At 39.4% G+C, this 17,383-nt stretch overlaps 1 protein-coding gene across 2 annotated transcripts in view; it reads left to right on the top strand.

Moving 5' to 3' along the window:
• The window catches only part of VPS8 (VPS8 subunit of CORVET complex), a 208,117-nt gene that overhangs the window by 92,848 nt on the left and 97,886 nt on the right, over positions 1-17,383 (top strand). For both annotated transcript variants that reach the window (XM_060172095.1, XM_060172094.1), the window contains 7 exons: positions 55-127; positions 434-553; positions 5,842-5,913; positions 11,164-11,283; positions 12,276-12,332; positions 15,421-15,503; positions 16,538-16,622. In XM_060172095.1, coding sequence (XP_060028078.1) covers positions 55-127; positions 434-553; positions 5,842-5,913; positions 11,164-11,283; positions 12,276-12,332; positions 15,421-15,503; positions 16,538-16,622 — 610 coding nt within the window. The remainder of the gene's footprint in view (positions 1-54; positions 128-433; positions 554-5,841; positions 5,914-11,163; positions 11,284-12,275; positions 12,333-15,420; positions 15,504-16,537; positions 16,623-17,383) is intronic.

A 17,383-nucleotide genomic window follows, 5' to 3' on the forward strand; every position in this document is an offset into this window, starting at 1 on the left:
AGTGAGCCCAGTACAAGGCCTGAGCTTTTCTCTTTCTTTCTCTTTCCTTTGTAGCTGTTGTCTGGCAGGCCGTGCCTATCCCCTTGGTGACATCCCTGAAGATCTTGTTCCCTTGGTTAAAAACCAGGTTGGTGCCGTTTTCACAGCGATTTTTAGTGTCTGCACTTCTATCATATCTTATTAAGGTGCAGTGAAGACAAATTATAATTGAAGGTTACATGTGGGTCAAGAGAGATTTTCTGTGGCAGGTAAGAGCCTCCAAGCTATCACTGAAACCAGTAAGAGCCTCCAAGCTATCACTGAAAGAGGTGTAACATGATGGCAATTTAAACAGAATTCAACCTGCCTTTATTTTTGTCCAAGTAGGAATTATTTCTTTCAGTGAGATGCTTTTTAAGGTTACAAAATAATCAACTGTCTTTTCAACCTGCAGGTTTTTGAATTTCTAATCCGCCTTCATTCAGCAGAAGCTTCCCCTGAGGAAGAAATTTACCCTTATGTCCGGACTTTGCTGCATTTTGACACAAGAGAATTTCTCAATGTTTTGGCACTGGTAAGAGAGAATGCCATCTTTGGTGTTTTAAAAGGAGCCAAGATGATTAATTTTTTTTTTCAATTAGTGCCTTAATATAGATTTACAAAATTGTAAGATAACGGGTATAATTTCACACATTTCCCACCACCAGCATTCAGTGTCCCCATTTCCTACATTGGAAACTGCATTAATTCTCCCAATATGTCACTGATATGGGTTGACTCTTATTTCTATAACTATTTATATATATTTGCACACACACCCCCTTTTATGGCCTACTTTCTCTTCATTTCTAAGTTACACCTACTACTTCTGAGTATCCTTCCCTTTATCCCTCTTCTCTTAACGGGTCCTGGGTCCTGAGTCCTGGTAGAATTGGAGATCAGAACTTTCAGGTCATCTCCCCCTAACATTTACCCCTCTGGCAGTATGAACCAAAATTCTTTAAGAGGTGCAGAAGGCTGAAGGTCTGGCTAGTAGCTTTAATTGTCTAAGAAGAGAAACTTAGGGAGCTGGGTGTTGGCACAATGGGTTAAACACACATGGCGGAAAATGCAAGGACCAGCCCAAGGATCCCGGTTCGAGCCCCCGGCTCCCCACCTACGGGGGGGGGGGGTCACTTCACAGGCAGTGAAGCAGGTCTGGAGGTGTCTGTTTTTCTCTCCCTCTCTCTGTCTTCCCCTCCTGTCTCCCTTTCTCTCTGTCCTATCCAACAACAATGACAACAGTAACAACAGTAGTAACAACAACGATGATAAACAACAAGGGCAACAAAAGGGAAAGATTATTAAAAAAGAAGAGAAACTTAGAACTGAAAATTAGAATTGGTTAGTTTAGGAATTCTTAGATACTGAGAAGCAAACAAGAGAATTTAATATTTGGCATTTAGGGAAACTGCCTCTCTACCTTTTCTTTCTTCTTCTTTTTTAAAAAATGATTTAATAACGTTCAACAAGATCATAGGATAAGAGGGGTACAATGCTATACAATTCCCACCACCAAAGTTCCATATCCCATCTTCTTTCCTATTCTTTATCCTGATCATTATGGGGTGCAGAAGGTGGAAGGTCTGGCTTCTGTAACTGCTTCCCCACTGAACATGGGCGTTGACAGGTCGATCCATACTCCCATCGTGTTTATATCTTTCCCTAGTGGGGCAGGGCTCTGGAGAGGTGGGGGTCCAGGACACATTGGTGAGGTCATCTGCCCAGGGAAGTCAGGTAGGCATCATAGTAGCATCTGCAACCTGGTGGCTGAAAAGCATTAAGATACAAAGCAGAACAAATTGTTTAATAATCAGGAACCTAAAGGTAAGAAGAAGATAGCAGATGAGATCTGGGATCTCCATTTTGGAAAAAGCTAGTAGGTCTATTTTAGGTATATTCCAAGGGGCCCATGACTTTACTAATTTTTCCTGAGCCCGAAAGCTAACATGCAGGTATTGCCTGGGGAGATGATTTCAGAGTTGGAAAAAGACCAGAAAGCTGGGTCAGGGAATAGAGTATCTCCCAGATATGGGAAAAATATATAATTACAGTTAACTGTAAACCCCCAATGAAAAGCAGGCATGCTATCCAGGTGAGCTGTCTTGCCAGTCCTTTAATTTTTAATCAAATGTAGTTTATCAGTTTGGTTATATGAATCATGTCAGACACCTTCTTTGATCTTTTTTTAAAAATTTATTTATTTATTTATTTTAATGAGAGAGAGATAAGGAGCAGGGGAACCAGAGCACCGCTCAGCTCTGGTTTATGGTGGTGCTGGGATTAAACCTGGGACTTCAGAGCCTCAGGCATGATGCATAACCATTGTGCTGCCTTCCCAGCCCACTTCATATAGTCAAAAGCTAAGATCCATCAGGTCATAGACCTGTTCTCAGTGTTTACTAAGCAGACCGCTCTTTTGTTGTGGAGGTACATTCTACTTGATATTTATTTTTAGTTGTTCTACTCTTAAAAACCATATCACACTTTTCTGTCTTCTCCCCTATCCTATCTTGATACCTTTTTGGTGTTGGGTTCTTTGGAGTCAACTCTGCTAATTTGAGATTTGTTCTCCCATTGTTACGTACACTGGAGCTTGTGGTGCTTGTCTTCCTTCTAGTTTTCCCATTTCCCTAAATTAATGTGTGACTCCTTTTGCTCTTCTCACTACACAAGCCTTTCATTGGTTAACTGTGAAGTTGTTAGGATGAAGGTTCACAAACTCTGTTGTTGCAGAACAAATCTTGTTCTAATTGGGGACTTATCAGTGTTTGAAAATAGAAGAACAGTGTGTCAGAGACTACACATAATCCACAAAGCCTCAAATATTTCCCCCTTTATAGAGAAGAGTTGTTGGCCTCTGAACCAGGATCTAATTGTCATCAGGCGGAAATGAATCTATAAGTTAGGGAACTGCAGAGTGAACTTTTAAACTAGATTTTCCTATATGACTTGGGCTTGAATGTTAGATTTTCCTTCATACTTCACAATCTTCTTTTTAAATTAGGTCTTCTTTGCTTATTATTTCGCTACCAAGCATTGTATGATCAGAATCTTTTGCATAGAATATTTTAACAATGCTGTGCCATTTTGGTGGTAGCTGTTGAAATATAATCTAGCTATGCCGTTTTGCGTGTCATAATATTCACACTGCAGCATGTCAGCACTTAGTTAAGTTTACGAAAATAAGCCTTAAGTATCTGTTTCAAAGAAATGAATACTTGATACCAAAGGAAAAATGGATAAAGAAATTCTCTCACTTGCTGTCTCTCCTGTAGTTTTTTTTTTTTTTTTTTTAAGTATATGTGTTAATTCTCTGTTTTTGTGGGTTGGCTCTTATGTTAGTAGATAGCACCTGTTTTTACTTGCAGAATGGTACCATGTGTACTCAACCAGGTGCACCACCACCCGGCCTCATTACCTGCAGAATGGCATCTCACTTTGGCAGATCAGAAAAGGCAGTTGGGACATGCGTGTGTGTAAACATATGCACAGTGGTTATCAAAATGCTGAAGTGAGAACTGAGAGATTTACTTTTGTCATTGTTATTGCTGAGGCTCAGTGCCTGGATGACTCCACCATTCCCTGTGGCCACTTTTTTGTTTTTCTTTCACCTAAGACAAGAGATAGATAGAAAGGGAGAGTAGGAGAGACACTGCAACACTGCATGTTGCTCTTGAAGCTTTCCCACAACAGATGCTCCCACATGGTGGCCCAGGGCTCACACCTGAGTTGTTGCTCATGGTAGCAGGTGCCTACCCCAAGAACTGACTTTATGGTCCATCTTTCTGTCTTCAGGCAGGGTCATATATAAGCCACTCAACCATCAAAAAATCATCTGCTTGCTCCTCACAGTTAAGAATCCCTCTGGTCTCCTTGGAGACTCATTTCAAGATTTCTCAACTGGCAACACAGCTGTAGAACTGAAGGAAAGGTTTTGTTTTCTTAACTGGATAGACAATCAGTGCTCGTATATTCAAGCACTTACTGTGTGCCACACAGGGACAGAAGGGCAGTGTGTGCTGAAAAGAGAACAGCTTGGACAAGAAATGCTTTGAGTGTGTCGGGAGGAGTTTAGGACCCGTTTATAGGACAGCAAGCATTCTGGTTTGAATGAAACCGTGGTGTAAGCTTGAAAATTCGTGGCTTGGTGTATTGCACCAAAGTAAAGGACTCTGGGGCAGAGCGGGCAATGTTCACAGACTAGAACATGATGGCAGAGGAGGACCTAGGAGGGGTAATTAGAGCATTATGCGGAAAACTGAGAAATGTTACACATGTCCCAATGACTATATTTTACTATTGTCTGTAAACCATTCATCCCCTCACTAATAGAAAAAAAAATTTCTGGGGGAGAATAAAGTTTATAACTGAACTTTTTACCACCTACTGTGTAGTCCATTTCCTGCTTCCAGATGATAAAGCAGTAATTACTGCTCTATGGGCATAAACCTCTATCAGGAGCCAGATGTGCTAAGTGAAAATCACAGGAAATATTCTCAAATCATTCATTATTTTTATTATTCAATAAATATTTTCATTTCAGAGTCTTGTTAGTATAATTACAGCTCCTTCATACAGACTTACTAGCTCTTCAGAATTTGATATTGTGAATTATTTTGATATTATTTTGCCCTGTTCAAAATAAATTTGGCTCCATTTTAGCAGGGGCATAAAATAAAAAGTACTGGGGGCTGAGTGGTAGCACAGTGGGCTAAGCTCAATTGACTTGAAGTGCAAGGATCCCAGTTCAAGCCCCCCAGCTCCCCACCTGCAGGGGGGTTGCTTCACAAGCTGTGAAGCAGGTCTACAGGTGTCTATCTTTCTCTCCCCCCTCTGTTTTCCCCTCCTCTCTCGATTTCTCTCTATCCAACAACAATGACAGCAGTAACAACAACAATGATAAACAACAAGGGCAGCAAAACAGCAAAAGGGAAAAAATATCCTTCAGGAGCAGTGGATTCATAGTGTAGGCACCAAGCCCCAGCAATAACCCTGGAAGCAATAAAGTAAATAAAATAAAATAAAATAAATAAAAAATAAAAAGTACTTGGCAGTGTTTTCAAAATAGAATACTTACGCCTTATAAGTACATCCAATTACTTTAACATTTTACCATAATTAAAAAGTGTATTATTCTTTACACATTATTTTTTCTCAGCTGTCATGAATTTCATGAAAATCTAATTTCTCATGGCACTTCATAAAGTGTTTCAGTTATTTCCAGAGAGCTTATGCTGACTGGTACCTGAACAAGTGACATGCGTTTCATCCTCCACAAACCCCTGCTCACAACTTGCCTCTTACCATCAATGTTTTTTCTGTCTCATTGCCTGTAAATTTTTCCTGCTTTTTTCAAATCACTTTTTAGTTGTGTGATAATCACAATTCCTTTAAATCTATATTCTGAGTCTCAGAATGCTGCAGCTGTCTACTGAACACCTGAAAAATGACATATTGGGGGAGGGGTGGAGTGGTGCATGCATTTGTTTGAGCTCATGTGTTGGCATGCTCACAGGCCCATTTGCAGTGGGGACACTTCATGAGCAGTGAAGCAGACCTGCAAGTGTCTGTCTTTCTCTCCCCCCACCCCCAACTCTGTCGCCCCTCCATCTCAATTAATTTCTCTCTGTCCTAGCCAATAAAATGGAAAAAACCAAAATGAATCAAAGTAAATAGATAATGTGTTAAAGGTATGTAAGGGAAAACCTCATGAGGAACAGTCATTGTATTTGAGAACTTGTGCCTGTTCACTGGAATGTGCTATCATTTTGCATTCTAAATTTGCAAATAATAATTTTTAAAATTCCCCTTCCCATTTAGACCTTTGAAGATTTTAAAAATGATAAACAAGCTGTAGAATATCAACAACGTATTGTGGATATTTTGTTGAAAGTAAGTATTCAAAAAATACATGGTTTTGTTTTGATATTTACATGAGAAAATTGTGTTGTTTTATAGCATGTCCTGTATTCATTTTTTTTTAAGCTTTATTATGGCATCTTTGTCCGCAAAAAGTGGATAAAATGGGCCAGTGAAATAGCTCACTTGGGTAGTGGGCTGCTTTACTATGTGTGGCCAGGTTCAGGCCCATCTCCCACCGCACTAAAGGAAACATGGGTGCTGTGGGCTCCGTTTCTGCCTCTCTGTCTCTAGGTTTGTGTGTTTGTTTACGTGAATAAAATCCTTATCATTTATTCAAATAGTATGTGTAATGTATCTCAGTTTTAGACTGGGTGCCAGGATATGGCATATTACTCTTGATAAATGCACCTTGTGACAGTTGATATGTTAGTATGATTACATGCAGTAGTTAGTAAAGGCTAAAGAGTCTTAGAAAGTGGTCAGAGTGAGAAATCTGTGGCGTACAAGCCTCACTGAGATAGTGAATGACAGGTGTGCTCCTTGGCACCGAGATGCCATTCTACTCTATCTATGGTCATATTCGGGCCAGAGCCACTTTGACATCCTTGCTATTGTCATAAAGGAGAGCAGAGACAGATTCTTTTCCTTCTGTCTGCACAGCTCCTCCCAGCTTTTAGCCTGTGCATTTTTCTAGAATGTGAGCTTTCCTTCTTAATGGCCTTTTTAGACTATTAGATTATTTTCCACAAGAAAAATCAGAATTGAAATGTCTGCTGGTTACATGTAACATTGAAGTATTAGTTTCAGAATCTTCTTTATAATCCCCAAAGTACTTTTATATATGTTACCTCATGTGAGCTATTTATGGGCTTTGCCAGACACGCAGTGATGATGTGAGAACAGTAATTCCCATTTGATCCAGGGTGTTAGTGTGGAGGTTTTTCACCTACATTTCCAAAATACATTTCTAGGTACTCTCTGGGTCTAATTTTATCCTATGTTAATTTGTGATCTTGCCTCTCCTCTACCTAAATCTTTTTTCATAGTTTTCAAATTGGATAAGAACTAGGTTTTACTATGAAAGACATTCAGAACTACAATAATTTGGTGGTGGGAATTTATTTTTCACAGGGGAGTCTAGAGTTAGACAATCTGACCCACAGAGTGGCTTTATATAGGATGCAGGTTCCTACTGTTATTCTTAGTACGTACTTTCTATCTTCTGGTCCAAAGTGGATGATCAGGCTCCTGCCATCACCTCTGCCTTCTGGTCAGCTTGAATGAAGAAAGAATGAAGAACTGAAAGTATTCTCTCTCTAAAAAGTCTAGAAGTTGTGTACTACAACTGATTAATATCTTGTTGATCAGAACTGAAATTTATGACCTTTTAGCTGCTAACAGAGAAAATTAGATTCTGTGTTGTGGTTGACCACACATTTAATTAAAAACAAGGAGTTTTGTTTCTCGGGAGGGAAGAACAGATGTTAAAACACAAACACTAATTCCTGCTATACCCTTTCAAAAGTACTAGATGTCCAAGATCCTTTTATATTTCCTGGTCCTTGGCCAGTTGTATATAATGTCTGCCCTCTCCCCTCCACTGCCTTTCCACTCCCCCTATGAGCTCAATAGTACTAGATTATTGAAATACTTTAAACGTTGTATAGTTTTTACAGCATATGTTCTCTGCATGGGGCTTCTTTTATTCTGTCATGCTTTTCCCTCCCTTTTGTCACCTGGAAAGTTCCCATTTTCTAGGATGTGATCAAATATCATCCATGAACAACTTTTTAAAAATCTTCCACATTTCTAATTTGATTTTTACTTTGAATCAGTAAAGAGTGAGCTTCTGTGTTTTGATGGTCTAGTTTGTTACAATGTGTTTTTGAGGAAATCTGTAGTAGTTCAAGCTTAGGTAATGATCAGAAAACAGGCAAATGAGCATCAGACTGAAGGCATTTTTGGATGCTGAATGGCTACAGATGGGCGAAGCTGTAGTTGTCAGTTTATATCTTTGTGTTGAGTCTAGAAAATTTTATAAGTATGGTCTCTGAAATAGATAAGTAAGAGGGAATGAGTGGTAGAACTGTTTTCTCAAAACAATTATGTAGGACAAGACAGGTAAGAAATTTACACTTATAGAACCCACAGAGAGGCTGACAGCAGAAAAGGGCACTCAAGTTCAGACCTCAGAAAGAAACCGGCCCAATTGGAGGCAATGATAACTGAGTATTTTAAAGTCCTAGAAAGCTCTTGGAATATTATAAAATAAACTTTTGATAGCAAACACAAAGTTCAAGTTGAATACCCTTATACTCTAGTAATTACACCCTCCTGCAAGCTGTTATTAAGGGGTAGAGCTTGAAGGAGTACAATGAGAAACGGTAATGGCTCTACGACATTGTGAATGTAATTCATGTTACTTAAGTATACATTTAAGGTGATTACACATGCCAGATTTTGCTATGCTTTCACAATTCTTTAATTTTAAAGTCTCAGGTATGAAAGTCTTTTGCTTAACCATTATGCTGTTTTCCCCACCAGAAAAGCCAGAAAGAGAAGAAGGAATATAGGATGGTTTCACTCATGGACAGAGCTGAGAAATAAGAACAGAAGGGGGAAACACAAAGAATTTGGACTGGGTTTGGTGTCTTGCACCAAAGCAAAGGTCTCTGGGAAGGGGGAGGAGTGGCATTCAGGTCCTGGTGGATGATGGTGAGTGAAGACCTAGGCTGGGAGTGAGAGTGTTTTTTAGAAAATTGGGAAATTTCACCCATGTATCAACAACTATATTGACTACAAACCATTCATCCCTTCCAATTAAAAAAAAAAAGGAAATATAGAAAGGGTAAAGCAAAAGGACTGTGTAGGTAACCGTAAGAAAGAATCGACCAAAAGCTAGCCTCCAAAAGAATGTTTTATAATAGTAGACATCTTAGCTTTATTACTGAAGGGAGACTGGAAGGAGGGAACTTAGTACTATTGTGATAAATGAGAGAGTGTTCTACTTTAATTTGTCATAGAGCTGCCTCAGATAGTCCCAAGCAATATGTGACGTTCCCCAAATGTCTGCATTCTGTTACCAGGATCATTACTCTAACTGCCTGTCAGGATCAAGATGTGTCACTTTTTATTCTTCCTTTAGCTGCGTGTTTCCGTCCATGTAGGTTGCCCTGTCTCCTCTCTCTTGCTTCAGAGCCTTTGGTGCCTGTTCCTTCTGTTTTTATTATTACTGGCCTAGTTGTCTTTCCCTTGGGCCTTGCAGTCACATGTATCTTGGTCTCCCTACCTTTTTCTCCTTAATTCCATTCTTTTATCCTGTACCTTGCTTATCAGAAAAATCTTTTTTATTTTTATTTGGAGGGGGTTAGTGGCTTATAATACAGTTGTTGACACATGGGTATAATTTTTTGTCTTGCAATGACAGGTGTCTGCAAAACACTATCACCCCCAATTAGGCCCTTTTCCAACAGCTTGCACCAGGACCTCTAAACCTTCCCTACTCTCTTTCCCAGAGTCCTTTGCTTTGGTGCAATACCAATCAGTCCAAGTTTTACTTTGTGTTTCCCCTTCTGTTCTTCTTTCTTAATTTCTGCCTAAAAGTGAGATTTCCTATATTCATCCTTCTGTGGCGGGGCCAGGGAGGCTATTTCGTATAACATGATTACTTTAAGCTCTATCTAAGATGAGGGGAAGAATGTGATGTCATCATTCTTAACAGCTGAGTAGTATTCCTTTGTGTGTGTGTGTGTGTGTGTGTGTGTGTGTGTGTTAACACCACTCACCTGATGTTGGACACCTAAGTTGCTCCCAGGTTTTGGTTATTATAAATGGTGCTGCTATGAACATAGGTGTACATAGATCTCTTTGGATGGGTGTGTTTGATTCCTTCAGATATATCCTTAAGAGAGGAATTGCTGAGTCATAGGGTAAGTCCATTTCTAGCCTTCTGAGAGTTCTATAGGCTGCTCTCCATGTGGATTGGACCAATTTACTTTTTTTTTCCTCTAGCATTTTATTTTATTTTATTTAAGAAAGAAGACATTAACAAAACCATAGGATAAGAGGGGTACAGTTCCACACAATTCCCACCACCCGATCTCCATATCCCATCCCCTCCCCTGATAGCTTTCCCATTCTCTAGTCCTCTGGGAGTATGGATCCAGGGTCGTTGTGGGTTGTAGAAGGTGGAAATTCTGGCTTCTGTAATTGCTTCCCCGCTGAACATGGGCGTTGACTGGTCGATCCATACTCCCAGTCTGCCTCTCTCTTTCCCTAGTAGGGTGGGTCTCTGGGGAAGCGGAGCTCCAGGACACATTGGTGGGGTCGTCTGTCCAGGGAAGTCTGATCGGCATCATGCTGGCATCCAGAACCTGGTGGCTGAAAAGAGAGTTAACATACACAGCCATGGACCTAAAGACCGGAATAGTGCAGATGAAGTGTTGGCGGGGTACTCCCTGCAGGCTCTTATGTACTTCTGCTTTCAGGTACATATTTTTCCCTAGTTTATGGGCACTTGTGAACATATGCTCTATCTCAGGGGACCATGACTATATCTAGGTTTGGGGACTTTATTGGGGAGTGGACCACCTGGAATGGAATTAGAGAACACTCTGAAAGGAATGCCTCTAGCATTTTACCACTGGGGCTTGGTGCCTGCACTACGAATCAACTGCTCCTGGAGGCCATTTTTTTCTGGTTTTTTGTTTGGTTTCTTTTTTTTTTTTCCCTTGTTAATTGTTGTTGCTGTTATTGTTGTTGCCTTTGTTGTTGCTGGATAGGACAGAGAGAAATTGAGATAGGAGGGAAGACAGAGGGGAGAAAGAAAGATAGGCACTTGCAGACTTGCCACCTGCTTGCAAAGTGACCCTTCTGTAGGTGGAAAGCTGGGGGCTTGAACCAGGATGCTTATTCAGGTCCTTGTGCTTTGCACCATGTGTATGCTTAGCCTGCTGCACTACTGCCGCTCCCCTCCCCCATTTATATTTCTACCAGCACTGGAAACGGGTTCTTTGAAAATCCACCTCTCTTTAAGTATTCAGTTCTCATTCAGGTTGTTCCTAGAAACATGCTAAAAATCACTCAAATGATTTTCTTTCAAAGTTTACAAGTCGTAGTGCCTCTTCTAAATGACATTAAGTTCAATAGTTGCACAGTCAACAAAAGACTTTTCTCATATGAGTTTTCACTAATGAGGCTTTCTCTTGTTCTAATTGAACGATTTGATTTTTGTGTCAAACCAGAAGGTCTATTGAATTTACAGTCTCTTTTGCTCATCAGGTTATGGTGGAGAATTCAGATTTCACTCCCTCTCAAGTGGGGTGTCTCTTTACATTCCTGGCCCGACAGCTTGCAAAGCCTGACAATACCCTGTTTGTAAACAGAACCCTTTTTGACCAAGTGAGTATCTTTAACAGTGAGAGCAAGCCTTTCGTTTATTCTGTTCACCGCTCATAGGAAAAGTCACTGAACTACAGTTTTTAACTATATTATTCTACTGGAAAATTATCAGGGAGAAACCTGTCAGGTTTCAATATGTGTCTTTTTTTTTTTTTAGCAATATGTCCAGGTACTTTGACTTTGTCTGAGTGTCTTGGGGGTATGACTTCTAGGAATTGATCCTGCTCCTGCTGTTATTCTTTTGATGTCTAGAACTCTGTGCTCAAGAATTTTCCAATTTAAAAATCACTCATCTCTCTGCTGATAAGACTCTGATGTCTGTCATCTGGAGAAGTTTTTTTTTTTTTTTTTTTTTTAGAAAACCTGAATTTACTTATTTGACTCTGAAGGTATCTCTGAAGTTCCATTAAATATCTCCTATATATTTGTAGGTGGTGAAGAAAATATTTTTCTTCTAGAGAAAGCTGTTAGGAATGATTAATATTTTTTGGACACTTCATTTTGTCTATGTTTCAGAGCCCTTTACATGTATGTTAACTCAGTGCTCCCCTGTAGCTCTGAAATTGCTAGAGTTGTTATACAGACAAGAAAACTAAAACCTAGTGAAGAAACTAAGTCATTCATTTAATGTCATAGTTAATAAATGGTATTCTTAATAAGACATCTTGTTGTTAAGTATTAATAAGGTTAGTATTGAAAGTCAAGTAACCTGACCTAAGTTTATACTTTGCATAGTACATAGTATCAGGGATCAGTACTGCGCTATTAGTCCTGTTTCTGGTGAGTAATAGAAATGTAAGATACATATAGAATTGTTAGCCTGCTCACAGCTGCTGTTTCATGGAATAGACCAGTCAATTGGGACTATCTTTCTGCAGTATTTTTTTTTATCACCTAGTGTGAAAGATTTGGTGCTGTAGTTATTGATGTACTCATTATGAGTGCCATGCGTGCATGCTGCTATCCAATAAAGATTCTTTACCTTTGGCCAGGTTCTTGAATTCCTCTGCAGCCCTGATGACGACTCCCGACACTCTGAAAGACAACAGGTATGAATCACTAGAGCTCTTTTTTGTGAAAAGAAGACAGAGTAAGCAGAAAGAACACTCCGTGCAGGGTCTCAGGAAACCTAAGATGGAAATGACTTGTACTAGGCCCTACTACTAGGTCAGGTAGGATAGTCAGTAGTACATATATAGGTAACTGGAATCAAACTGAATTCCTTGGCACCTCAGACCAAACTTACATTCAACATAAGAAATACTTCATCTTTCTGCATTATGTAGAAACAATGGTCCTGCTTTTCACCAGTGTCATAAGTCTGATCATAAATCCTAGCTGCTGTGACCCTGCACCAGAAAAGTCTTCAGGGCACTGAAGACTGGAACACTCACCTTTTGAGAGGTCCTATATTTCCACTGTATGAAGGCTGTTTCTGGAGACGAGACTCCAATTATTCTTCTATTAATCACTCACTGTAAGATAGGAACTACTTGACGATCACTTCTTTCTACTTGTTCCATTTTTAAAAAATATTTTTATTTATTATTGAATAGAGACAGAGAGAAATTGAGAGGCAAGAGGGAGATAGAGAGGGCAAAAGAGAGAGAGACACCTGCAGCCCTGCTTCACCACCTGCAAAACATTCCCCCTGCAGGTGGGGACCAGGAGCTAGAACCCAGGTCCTTGCACATTGCAATGTGTGCACTCAACCAGGTGCACCACCACCTGAGCCCCTTGTTCCATTTTCTAGAAGGTCTCTTCTAGAAGTAGAATTCTTGGGGGCTGGGTGCTGGTACACCTGGTTGAGGGCACACATTACCACGCACAAGGGCTGAGGTTTGAGTTCCCGTACCCCACCTACAGGTCTCTGTCTGCCTGCCTATCTCTCTGTCTATCTATGTCTTTCGTCTGCTTTCAATTTCTCTCTGTCCTACCGAATAAAATAGACAGGAAAAAATGGCTGCCAGGAACAGTGGATTCATAGCGCCAGCATCCCAGTAACAACCCTAGTGGCAATTGAAAAAAAAATAAATAAGTCGAATTATTTCGAAAGCTTACCAGTTGTACTTGTGAGCACCAAGAAAGTCGGTTTATTTTAAAATGATGGCTAACTTTGGCGGATATGTAGATTTATAAAATAAGTGCTCTGAGAACTGTGCTGATTTTCATAATAGTGCACAGCTGGAGGGTGATAAGGAATATAAGATGGCAGCTGTGTCCTGGTGACTGCCGCAGACTATTCTGGGGGGAAGAGAACAGCTGGTAAAATTTTGGTGGCAAAAAAGAAAGAAAAAAGACCCATGTTAACTTTTTCACTCATTATTTTAGAGACAGGGAGAGATAGGCAAAAGATCCTATAACATTGCTATGCTGTCCCTGGAGCTCCTTGATGCCATCAAGTTGTTCCAGTATAGTGCCAGGTCTCAAATCCAGGGCCTTGTGCACTGTAAGGCTTTCTCATCATGCATCACATTTGACTCCTCTAGAACTTCACTTCAAATTCCCTGCTGTTAACTGGAAACCTTACTGATAACCATATTGATAATATACCGAACAAATATTTTGTGTGCTTTATGTACTAAGGATTGCATTCTTACAGTAAACTAGAGGAAAGGAAATATTAAGGAAATCATACAAAGTATTATCGTATATTTATTGATACATAGGTTTATATTTGTTATATTCTTTTACTAAAGAATTATTTTTATCATTTTATTGAGGATTAATGACTTACTTCTTGTCTCCCAGGGACAGGTATCTGCAGAACATTCTTCCCCAGACTTTGATCCTTTTCACCATCATGCACCAACACCCCAGGGCCCCCTCCACCTCCTTCATTCCACCAGTCTTTGTTTTGCTGCAGTATTTCATATCCAGTCCTTTTTCACTTTGTGTTTTCCCTTTTTGCCCTTACATCTTAAGTTCTACTTATAAGTGAGATTGTCTCTTATTCATTCTTCTCTTTATGTGTTATCTCATGCTTCCTTCAAGTTTCATCCAGATGACAATCATTTTTAACATTTCAATTGTGGGTATGTATTACCGCAACTTTCTTAGCCACTCATCTGTTGTTGGACATCTGGGGTCCTTCCAAGTTTGAGCTATTAGAAATTGTGCTGCTTTTAACATAGATGTACATAGATCTTTTTGGATAGGTATTTTTGTTTGCTTTGGCTAAATCTCCAGCAGAGAATTTTCTGGGTCATGGGATGGGTTCATTTCTAGTCTTAGGAGAAATCTCCAGGTTGTTTTTCACAAACGATGGATCACATACATTCCCACCAGCAGTGTGAAAGAGTTCCTTTCCCCCACATCCTCACCAACAGTTGCTGTTTGTCTTTTGTAGTGGATGGCATTCTCACAGGTGTAAAGTAGTATCTCGTTGCTGTCTTAATTGCATTTCTGAGAGTTAGTGACTTTGAGCACTCTTTCATATCTCTCTTGGCCCTCTAGATCTCTTTCTTGGTGGGGCTCTGTCCATGTCCTCTTCCCATTTTTAATGCGGTTGCCTGTTTTTCTGCTGCTGAGTTTAGTGAGCTCTTTATGTGTTTTTTCTATTAGCCCTTTATCTGATGTATGTCATAGAAAGATCTCTCATTCTGTAGGGTCTTTCTGTTTTAGTAGTTTCCCTTTAACTAAAGAAGTTGTGGGTAGGTTGATTCAGGCATTTCAGCCCGTGTTGTTCCAAAGCCAAATGTATACACTTTGAACTTAATGGGGGTCAGTTCAATAGTCTAATAATACTTTACTTGCAAAGTGGGCCATTCTGTCCATTTTTGCAAAGCAGTGCTACTTATCTCTTTAACAATTTTTTTAAATTTACTTTTACTTATATTTTTTTATCTTGTTTTTTTAACCAGAGCACTGCTTAACTCTGATTTATAGTGGTGCAGGGGATTGAACCTGATACCTCGGACCCTCAGGCATGAGCATCTGCTTGCATATCCATTATGCCACCCTCTTTAACAGAATTTAAATACAATATAATCGACATTTATGGGCCCTTCTCTGTGTCATGAAATATGTGAAATCGAGGCAAAATACCAAGTAAAAATAAAAAAGTTATGATCTGTGTGACTGGACTCTTAAATGAAAGTAGATTCCAAAGTATTTTTACCTATTTTGTATGTTCAGGTCCTGTTAGAATTGTTGCAAGCTGGAGGCATTGTTCAATTTGAAGAGACTCGGCTTATCCGTATGGCGGAAAAGGCAGAGTTGTAAGTTGTTTTTGAAGATATACCTTATTTTCTGGAGCCCGTGTTTGAGAAGGTCTGGTCTTTGGGCCAGATTCAGCCTGTGAAATTAATTGGTCTGAGACTGCCAAAGCAGCCACAGGTGGGAGTCGAAATCCAGCCAGTTTAGATTTTTCATCTCAATGGTAAGCACTAATTTCTAAGTTGGTGATTTTGTGTGACCCTTGAATGATGTTCTCAAGACCCAAATGGCAAACAGTTCCCTACCTCTGCCATAGAGCCACTGAATGAAATTTCTGTAATTTGAATCCCACATTATTGGCAAGATTATGCAAATAATAACAGCAAAAACCGAAGTGTGAATGTTTTTATTTTTCAAATCTAGATATTAGTAAAATTTACAGAAATTGAAGTAAGTCTGAAATGTTCAAACTTTCATTTTAGTATGAAAATGAAATAGCAGTCATCTACTATTTTGTTATTTTAGGATTTTTAAAATTTTGTTTTATATTTATTTATTTTCCTGTTTGTTGCCCTTGTTTTTTTTTAATTGTTGTTATAGTTATTATTGTTGTTGATATTGATGTCATCGTTGTTAGATAGGACAGAGAGAAATGGAGAGAGGGATAGATAAAGACAGATACCTGCAGACCTGCTTCACTGCCTGTGAAGCGACTCCCCTGCAGGTGGGGAGCTGGGCACTCGAACCGGGATCTTTACTATGGTTACTTTAGGATTTTTTTTAACTAAAAAATGTTTATATTTCACATATTGATATCTAATAATTTACCTCTGTCTTAGATGACAGAGTTCATGTTTATTTTAATGCATATTTTGTATCCAAACTGAAATTTCTTATAAGCATGTTCAGTAGTGTCTGAAACCTAGACTTTTGGAAAGTGGCAGAAGTTCTTCTGCTTTAGTTTTTAAAAACTAACAGTGGAATTCACATCTATTAAATATATTCATTTTTTGTAATACCTCTTTGCCTGAGCAAAGCTTTTAAGGCAGTAAATAGCCTGTGTTTCTACATTGAAGTTCTTCTTTTTATGTCCTAGCTATCAAATTTGTGAATTTATGTATGAACGGGAACACCAATATGACAAAATTATTGACTGCTACTTACGTGACCCACTAAGAGAGGTAAGTTAGGAGCCAATTTATCTTTCTTGGTTTTTTCTTTATCAAGCAGAAAAAAAACATCCAGTGCAAGGGCATGTGTTTGCTGACTTAGACATTCTTCATTCACTTAACATATTTTTATTGAGTGTTTGCTACTAGCCTGGTATACATTGATGGTTAAAGCAGATACTGTTTTTGCAGTTTTAGAACATACGGCTTAGTAATGGTTACTGGCAGGCAGAAAACCAAGTGGCTAATTACAACTGTGCTGAGTGCTACAGAAGAGAAACGAGGTGCAATTCTAGAGGATAATGGGAGAATAGGCTTGCACAGAGCAGCCGGAGAGGCAGTCTCAGAGGAAGTGGCATATAAACTGAGTTTGGAATTTCCAGAAGAAGCCAGCCAAGCAAAGAACCAATGGAAAAATGTTCCAGAATGGGGAAAGGCCTTGAAGTGGAGACAATTTTAACATATTCAAGAAATGGCATAAAGATGATGTAGAAGATGAAGTTGAGGAAAGATACAGAGCATAATGAACAGGGAAAAGTGATTTGAGGTGAGATTGGGGCTGAGGAGGGGGACTACCAAAGGCAAAAGGATGCTGCTCCCTCATCGGCTTAATGACTCGAGACCCAGATGAACTGGGACAGGTTTGTTATCTCTAAGTCTGCCTCAACCTTAAACAACCACTCTTTCTCTCTGTTGTCAGTCTTCATCAGTTAATCCCCTCCAAGTGATTTTCCCCGTTCCAAACACACTGATACTTACCAAGAGTGTAAGAA

Source organism: Erinaceus europaeus, chromosome 14 (assembly GCF_950295315.1).
Source record: "Erinaceus europaeus chromosome 14, mEriEur2.1, whole genome shotgun sequence".
Lineage (NCBI taxonomy): Eukaryota > Metazoa > Chordata > Mammalia > Eulipotyphla > Erinaceidae > Erinaceus > Erinaceus europaeus.